Here is a 9709-nt window from a genome sequence, read left to right on the forward strand (position 1 = left end):
ATTGTACATAGGTATATACAGATAACTACCTCCCCCCATTTTCCAGTGACCTTTGACACCATTGGTTGATTTTCAAAGACTTAATTGAGAGTCGGCATTAGGTCATTGTGATTGGGAAATACAGTTATTTAACCCTTTCTCCCTCTAGTGTTTTACTCTAATACTTCTACAATTAATAGTATTATTCCATTGATTTGCAACGTACAGACTAATTATTTGACATAACTGTATTTAGTCTCCTAAACCTGCTTATCCAAACCTTACCAAAAAAATTAGCAATGATGTAAACTTTTTAAAATTTTTAGACAAAAGGATTGAAAGACATAATTAAAGAGTTACTTTTTTAAATAGAATAACTTTTTTCTAAATATGCCTTACTGGGTTGAGCTATTATACCAAAAATACAATTTCTATTCTTTACTCAATTACTTTTAGCATTGACAGGGTTGTAATGTCTTTACAAAATACCAGCAGATATTTTATTTTAGCAAAGTATTTAAATTCCAATTTCCAATGCACACATTTATAAAACAATAAAAAAACTACACATTAATTAAAATGGTACAGGAATAAGGTATAGCCAATAAGTGATCTAAATCTAAATAATATTTGGAGGGCAGATAAAAAGTCGTCCTTACGTCCTTCCGAGACGGATAGCTTTTTTCGTTAATTTAGGCATGTTAGAATTGTCCTATCGATTTCAAATTTTGCATGGTGATTCCTGTAGTAGTTAGGTACGATGTAGAACCCGTAGCAACTCTATAATCATAACCAGAATGTCCGTACGTCCATTTTAAATAAATATGATTTTTTTACTTTTTTAACAACAAATTGTTATGTGAACTAATTATCCGATTGATCTGATTTTTGGTATACTGATTCCTGGGACTACAAAATACAATATTATAAGAGAAGCAACTCTATAATTAAGGCCTAAAAATGTAAAAATGTCCATAAACATTATCCTGTATCAAACAGTTTTTCAACAAATTTTATTTACAATTTTGCTTCGACTCTTATACAAATTTTATTCTGATTATTCAGTTCTGACACTATACAAGTGTTAATGTTCGTTTGTCCTCCCGTTTCAGTGCTTCGCTTTTATGGTTGTTGTCATCCTTGTTTTTAAAAGAATTATATTATTTCCTAACATATTAATTTAAGAGATTCGGATTGCCATTAAAAAAATTGGCTTTATTTTATAAACATAGCGCCCATAGTTACATATAAACAAGTTTCTAGGGACATTTCATGATAATAATTATAGTACACTATGTGCCCTACAAATACTTGTATTTAATTGTGATTTTATTGCTACAAACGGACTAAGGAAATCTTCTCTAAACTTGTTGCTCAGTTGCGCCGGGTTTTTCCATCAGTTTATACATATAACATTGTGAAGTAAGCAACCATTGGAAAATAAACCACCTAGTCCCTTATACGTTGAATTGTGCTTAACGTTAACCAGTTATATAAAGTTCTTGTATTGAGTATCATGTGAAATGAAGAAATGAAACGTATAAAATGTTAAACAAATTTTTTTACATCTTATTATATTTTTTAAATATTTGTTTTAGTAAGTATTGTTTTGATTTTCAAATTATGTTTATTTGTACTTTTAGTTATTTACTTTCCTGTTAAAAGCTATTCAGTTTTCTCAAGTCCTCTGAAAAGTTTGATTTTAAATCCAAAAATTTCTTTCATAGTAAACGTTTGAAACTTTTTCTTATTTGCTTGTTAATTTATACTATACTCTATAAATAAGGCCTGTCTTTTATAAAAGTCGACCCTCCACTGTAAATATAAAATTTTTTTGTTCATGAGTGATTTCTCTTGAGAGGTTGGAGGAATTCTACCCCAATATACTTCAATAATTTACTAGATCTATATATAGCTTAGATAAACATTTCGTTCCTACGGTTAGCGAGTTTTAAACTACAGACACACTTGCCGACATCCTGTAATATTTATATAAAAACATGTTTTCAGAAATATAATGGCATTGACAAATAAAATTGGTGTGATCGGAGCTGGCAAAATGGCTGGAGCTCTGGTCAAGGGATGGGTTAGGTCGGGTGTATTGAAGCCAGAACAGGTTGGTGAAATATCTCATATGTCAGACGCGTGACTTTAGTAGAAAATTTAGATGGCAGCATTGAAATAACATCTGCAGTGATTTAAGGAATGCTTTGACTTTACACATGTGTAGCTTTTTCTAAAATAATGGAATGGCGATTTATTGATTGTAATAACACATTTCTCCATTCTTATTTTCAAAATCTCAATACTTTCTTTAATCATTATTCTAAACCTTAATTTAATCATGAGGCTAAAGTTTTAAGAAGTTCTCTTAATATCTTTCACCCATATAGACAGGGACGTCCAAAAAGGGGGTAGAGGCTGAAACAAATTTTAAAACTCTTGATTTACTTATACCTAAAAGGTATATCAGTCACATTTGATAAAATACCTTTTAATTGAGAATGCAACTTTAAAACTGATTAATATCCACTGGTTTGAGAGCTAGTGGCTATACAAAAGTGATTTGTCCTTCTCTATAACTAGAACACTAGGTCCGAACACTAAGAAACGATAGCTACACACACACATGTGAAAATAGTTATTTCTCGCATCGTATATATTATAACCGGCTTTCCGCGAATATAAAATGTACAATTATAAAATTAAAACCAGTTTTTTTTAGCCCCGTGGTGCCGAAGGTTTTAATCTTATAATTGTACATTTTTATATTCGTAGAAAGCTGAATATAATACGATGCTAGACACAGTTTTTTCGCATGGATGAGAACCGGTTCCTATCCACCGGATTCGAATGAATACGAGAAATATCTATTAAAAGTTTTGTATCTAGATAATGACAAGTGTACCTGCCCAAGACAAAGCCTTGCTGGAACCCATGGTGAAACTTGGCTGTATTCCAACACATCATAATCAGGTGGATAGGTAGTATTCAAAGAGTAGCTTCGCTTATTGAAAATTACTATAAAAGGCATTTTAAATGAAAAAATGTCGATGATTGTCTTAACTTTCATTTTCAAAATTTAGTTTTTCAAAAATGAGAAACAAATATACCCATTTTGCAGGTTAAAACTTTTTTATTGAAGTGTTTGGACACTGCTGGTTTGATCAGCCCAACCAATATCTGAAGACTAAAAGTTAAGACAATGAATGAGAGAACTTGTTTATCAAATTTTGGGGACTAGTTTAATATACACTATACAGTCCAATCTTCTACCTTCCTGTTTTTTAACAGTTCTTGCCTAACCTACAAATGATATTTTAGTTTAAATTCATATTATTCATATTACATAGTTCTTTTCCTTAAAATTATGAAATATCTAACAAGAAGAAAATATTTAGGAAGCAGCAGAATTTGCAGACACACTTATTCTCGGAGTGAAGCCAAATATTCTACCTAAAGTTGCCACCAGCATCAAATACAAGGAATTGTCCTTTGAAAATATATAGACAAACTTTTTTGGAAATCGCTATTAAGTGGTTGGTTGAGCACTCATAAGCCCCCCCCCCCCTCACCCGTTATCTTTTATATAGATTGAAAGTAAAGAGGAATAGTTTTTTCTTTTGCTTAACTCCTGTGGGGTAAGTCTAACCATGTAGGGAATATATCTTTGGTGACCTAACCCTACGGGGCCATCCAGAACCAAATATAAACAAAACTAACCCTTTTCTAAAATAATAAAATAAAATGAGTGGGAGAGGTGTCAGGGCCCAAGAGGGTTATATTTGTGTGATAGAACCGTCAAGCCAATTTTGTTAAAAATCATCTCTCGTACAAGTTCTTTTTAATTCCACACAAGTTAATTTTTTTGACAAGGATAATGACAATTTGTAGGATGGTGACTCCCAGCTTTTAGTAAGTTTGGCTGCTGGAATTGGAATCAATAAATTAATCCAAATGTTTGGAGAATCTCACAGGAATTAATTCATTAGATATAATAAAAATATAGACAATTATATGCCATGAGTGGAACAGCCAAAAATTGTATATTGAGAAAAGCTTGTATTTTATAGCAAGAATAAAAAAAATATTTGGGAAATTTTTGTTTAAATTTGTTATGACATGATTGATAGTTTTAAGACAGAAAATTTCACAAATTTCTTTCTTTCAATTGTCTCTTGGGGGGGGGGGGGGGGGGGGCAGACATCCATCCTGTTTCTTTAGTACATAAGATAGTTTGTAATTCTATTTATATTCAATGAATTCAAATTTTAGAATTGCTCGAGTGATGCCTAATACAGCTGTACAGGTTAACAATATTTCATAGTTTCATGACAACTCTAGTTTTTAATGTTTCAAATAATAAAAAAAATCACGAAACTTCTGTCAATTTTATGGAAAACAAGAAAAACAGAAATATACCAACCGCGTCACTCTGAAGATGTTTAAAATTATACTTAATTCTGCTATTACCGTCGCTTGGGAGGCATGCCTTGGCCTGTACAAAGAAAACTAATAAAAAACCTAAGGGTCGTCCAATCAAAGGGTTGGTTGCCCTACTATGCCAGACTCTAATTTTAAAATATTTAAGTTGAGGCAGTAGCCAATGTATATTGCACTAGTAGCTCAGCTATTATGCCAGATTCTTAATATTTAAATATTTAGGTTGAGGCAGGGGCCAATGTATAATTATATTGCTCTAGTAGCTCAGCTACTATGCCAGATTCTTAATATTTAAATATTTAGGTTGAGGCTGGGGCCAATGTATATTGTACTACCTAGTAGCTAAGCTACTATGCCAGATTCTTAATATTTAAATATTTAGGTTGAGGCAGGAGCCACTGTATATTGTACTAGTAGCTCAGCTACTATGCCAGATTCTTAATATTTAAATATTTAGGTTGAGGCAGGAGCCACTGTATATTGTACTAGTAGCTCAGCTACTTTGTCAGACGCAAATGTTGTTGATAAACTGTTTTCAAGTGTTGGTAAATGTTGGAGGTACAATTTTATACATTTTTATGTATTAGTCAAGCTGGTGCTTTTCCTTAAAGTGACTATCGAGCACTGACTTCGCCTCCCCCCCCCCTCCCTTTCTAAAAAAAATTCAAAATTGAAAATATGGGAAGTAGATTCTTTTCCAATGCATAACCCCACTAAGGCCTTTACCTGAGGTGTCTTAACCCTGAGGAGTTACCCAGTAACCAATATAACCCAACCTAACCTGATCTAAAGTACCAAACAAAAGAATTTTTTTTTACATTTTCTCTTCAAAATAATGGACTAGTGTGGGTTCTATGCTCGACTATGCACTTTGAGGAAAATTGCTGTCAAGATACCAGTTTACTGTCCTACTTGTATTTCTACTCAAAGACATTAACTGACATTAAATACTTAATTCATTAAAAATACCAAGCTGATATTGTTTGATTTACTTCTACAAGAGACAAAGAATTGAAAATAAATGCAAAAATCCAAATATATCTTCATATCTTTGAATATTGTATTTTTATGAAAAATAGGTTGAAAAACATTCTTACTTTAAAATATTCTAAATCCTAGAACAATGAAATTTTAAACACACTTTCATAAAAAAAACATCTGATTTACCAAAAGCATATTGATACCCTCCATTTAAAATAATTGTTCTTGTTTTCAGAATTGGAGAGGAGCATATAGATGCAGTGACAGGTATCTCTGGGAGTGGTCCAGCTTATATGTACCTTATTCTGGAGGCCATTACAGAGGAAGGGGTAAGGATAGTTTTAGTACATTAGTTTCCTTACATATAAATAATTGTATCTCTGGGAGTGGGCCAGCTTATATGTACCTTATTCTCGAGGCCATTACAGAGGAAGGGGTAAGGACAGTTTTAGTACATTAGTTTCCTTACATATCAATAATTGTATCTCTGGGAGTGGGCCAGCTTATATGTACCTTATTCTCGAGGCCATTACAGAGGAAGGGGTAAGGACAGTTTTAGTACATTAGTTTCCTTACATATCAATAATTGTATCTCTGGGAGTGGGCCAGCTTATATGTACCTTATTCTCGAGGCCATTACAGAGGAAGGGGTAAGGACAGTTTTAGTACATTAGTTTCCTTACATATCAATAATTGTATCTCTGGGAGTGGGCCAGCTTATATGTACCTTATTCTCGAGGCCATTACAGAGGAAGGGGAAAGGACAGTTTTAGATCAGTAGTATCCTTACATATAAATCATGGTATTCTCTGGGAGTGGTCCAGCTTATATGTACCTTATTCTGGAGGCCATTACAGAGGAAGGGGTGAGGACAGTATTAGATCAGTAGTATCCCTACATAAAAATAACAGGATGTCTTTCTATGTGTGTGTTCGTGTGTCTGTCTCTTGTATGTCTGTCTTTAGCTGATTTGGATATCTCTAACCACTAAACCAATATGGTTCTCCTTTACATTGAAGCTTCTTATAAGCCAAAGAAAAGTTTAGAATATTTTAATGGAGGGTACCTCACCCCTCTCAAAAATGCGCCAGTCTATTTACCATTAAAAATAATTTAAAAATTACACTTTTTTGAAATGTTGAAATATTTAGGTGAGACAAGGTTTATCACCTGACCTAGCTGGCCAGTTGGCTGCTCAGACCATGCTCGGTGCCAGCACCATGGCGCTCAACAGGCATCCAGCCCTTCTCCGGGCAGAAGTGACCAGTCCTGGAGGCAGTACTGCCGAGGGTATCAGGAACCTGGAGAAGGGAGGACTTAGGTAAATTAATAGCCAGAAATACGTGAGTATGTAGGACTAGTAGCTTCAAAATATAATATAGTAGATAGGTATACTAAAATTAATGAGATTGCAGTTATATTTTCAGTACAGGAAAAAAAATAATTCGAAGGTTCAATTTTACTCGAATGTTGTTATTTTATATTTTTTAAAGATAAGGGTAATGCAGTGATTGGGTTTAGTTAATGTTCAATAAAAGTTCAAACTTCCTTTTTAAAGAGGTATAGGGGTTAAATGCCATAAAGCTGTTTCTCCCTCTTTCTTAATCAAATTGAAGCAAAATCAATATATTATAATTAGGTATATTCTGATGGAGGGTGTGGCAGCCGCTGCGGATAGATATAAACAAATAGGAGTTATATTAAACTATAAATATATTTAGGTATATTCTGATGGAGAGTGTGGCAGCTAGTACAGATAGATATAAACAAATAGGAGTAATATTAAACTATAAATATATTTAGGTATATTCTGATGGAGGGTGTGGCAGCTAGAACAGATAGATATAAACAAATAGGAGTAATATTAAACTATAAATATATTTAGGTATATTCTGATGGAGGGTGTGGCAGCTAGAACAGATAGATATAAACAAATAGGAGTAATATTAAACTATTATATTTTGGTATATTCTGATGGAGGGTGTGGCAGCTAGAACAGATAGATATAAACAAATAGGAGTAATATTAAACTATTATATTTAGGTATATTCTGATGGAGGGTGTGGCAGCTAGAACAGATAGATATAAACAAATAGGAGTAATATTAAACTATTAAATTTAGGTATATTCTGATGGAGGGTGTGGCAGCTAGAACAGATAGATATAAACAAATAGGAGTAATATTAAACTATTATATTTAGGTATATTCTGATGGAGGGTGTGGCAGCTAGAACAGATAGATATAAACAAATAGGAGTAATATTAAACTATAAATATATTTAGGTATATTCTGATGGAGGGTGTGGCAGCTAGTACAGATAGATATAAACAAATAGGAGTAATATTAAACTATTATATTTAGGTATATTCTGATGGAGGGTGTGGCAGCTAGAACAGATAGATATAAACAAATAGGAGTAATATTAAACTATTATATTTAGGTATATTCTGATGGAGGGAGTGGCAGCTAGTACAGATAGATATAAACAAATAGGAGTAATATTAAACTATAAATATATTTAGGTATATTCTGATGGAGGGAGTGGCAGCCGCTGCGGATAGATATAAACAAATAGGAGTTATATTAAACTATTATATTTAGGTATATTCTGATGGAGGGTGTGGCAGCCGCTGTGGATAAATATAAACAAATAGGAGTTATATTAAACTATTATATTTAGGTATATTCTGATGGAGGGTGTGGCAGCCGCTGCGGACAGATGCAAACAAATAGGAGCAAATTAATCACATACATTTCACTAATTAATCTAGACTTTTTTCAAATAATATTTGGTTTTTCATAATAAATTAAATTTTTCTAACTGCCATTAATGCAAATTTTGAAAGATATACTGAGCTTTTTATGCAGGAGAGGCTGTATTAAAATCATTTAACACTTTATATTTTCTTCAATGCATTTTATCAAACCTAACCCCCCCCCCTCCCCTTAATTGCAAAAAATCTAGTGAAAATTTATGTGTTATATTTGCTCCTTGACCAGACGACGCTGCTATAGCGCAATAGAATATAAATATCTTAGAATAAGATTTGAATTTTAATTACAAAATTATCTCATTTTCAATATTATTTTTTTAATACTACAAAGCTTAACATTCTAAAAACTTTTTGGTTGAAATTCAAAAATGATAAAAATAATGAAGATTTTATTTAATTGAAATTAAAAGCTTTTTTTCTTTAAAATTGATATGAATAATATGAATTACCTTCATAGAAAAATATTAACTATTTAATCTGGTAAATAATAAGTTAAAAATCACCAAACTTCTCACACTCAAGAGGTGGATTCTTTTTTAAAAATTTACCCCACTAATCGCTTAGTGGGGCAAAATTGTTTTCGTAAAAAAATCCACCAAAATCACATTAAAAATCTACAAAAATTAAACAAAATCATAGAAGGGTTATTAACATATGATTTTGTTTAATTTTTGTAGATTTTTAATGTGATTTTGGTGGATTTTTCACGAAAACAATTTAGCCCACTAAGCGATTAGTGGAGCAAATTTTTTTTAAGAATCAACCTCAGTATGATTTATATTTTAAGATTTTTAAAGATTGAGGACGAATTATAAATCAACTTTCAATTTTCAAATTAAATAAATTTACAAACATGTAGGGTGATTGGGGAAAAAGATATCCTTTTAGATGATTGTTGAATAAAATCCACTTAATAGATTTTCCAGTATGGCTTCTAAACTGATTAATATCCACTGAAATCAAACATTATACAATTTTAGACGTATTATGAAAAAAAAATCTTAGAATTAATTCCTGTTTTGTTAGCCTGTGCCTTTACCCTTTTCGAAAAATATGTACTAAATGTGTAATATCGGCCCCTTGGGGCTAACAAAACTGGTTTTGTTCTTATTATTTTTCATTTTAGTTCTTGTGGAAAGCTGTCTATAACTTGCAATAAATTATAATTATCTTCTAATCACTTCACGAGCTTTGAGTTGATTTTTTCTTCAAAATTTATTTTATGTGAAAAAAATACACTTAGTAGGTATGTGAGTTACTTTATGTAAATTTATGTAATTGAAATTATAATTATTTTGAAGAAAAAAATGTTATATGTTAAGTTAACCATAAAATTGTTTATTTAAAGATTTAATTAATATTTAGTAAAACTGTTCATAAAAATATAATATAGATCGTGTTAATAATTTCATCCTCTTGTAATTCAAAATTATATATCCATTTATAAATCTAGTAATATAAATTCTATACATCACAAAATTTGAAAATATCACTATCATCATAAAAAAATATCAATAAATTTTATTTCATA

The 9709-nt window shown here is 31.5% G+C and overlaps 1 protein-coding gene across 2 annotated transcripts; it reads left to right on the forward strand.

Moving 5' to 3' along the window:
* The first annotated feature begins 1992 nt into the window (after positions 1-1992).
* LOC145321848 (pyrroline-5-carboxylate reductase 1, mitochondrial-like) lies at positions 1993-9709 on the forward strand. Of its 2 annotated transcripts, XM_080163481.1 has the most exons (10): positions 1993-2095; positions 2872-2955; positions 3381-3462; positions 3872-3954; positions 4253-4288; positions 4880-4980; positions 5639-5732; positions 6555-6724; positions 8085-8135; positions 8403-9709. In XM_080163481.1, exons 1-10 carry the CDS (start codon positions 1997-1999, stop codon positions 8425-8427), a joined length of 825 nt encoding a protein of 274 aa, XP_080019607.1. In that variant the 5' UTR covers positions 1993-1996; the 3' UTR covers positions 8428-9709. The 2 variants fall into 2 exon arrangements, with proteins under 2 accessions (XP_080019607.1, XP_080019606.1); XM_080163480.1 differs by lacking the exons at positions 8085-8135; positions 8403-9709 and adding an exon at positions 7043-7139.

Source organism: Acartia tonsa, chromosome 6, assembly GCF_053477335.1.
Source record: "Acartia tonsa isolate MP-2025a chromosome 6, ASM5347733v1, whole genome shotgun sequence".
Classification (NCBI taxonomy): Eukaryota; Metazoa; Arthropoda; class Copepoda; order Calanoida; family Acartiidae; genus Acartia; species Acartia tonsa.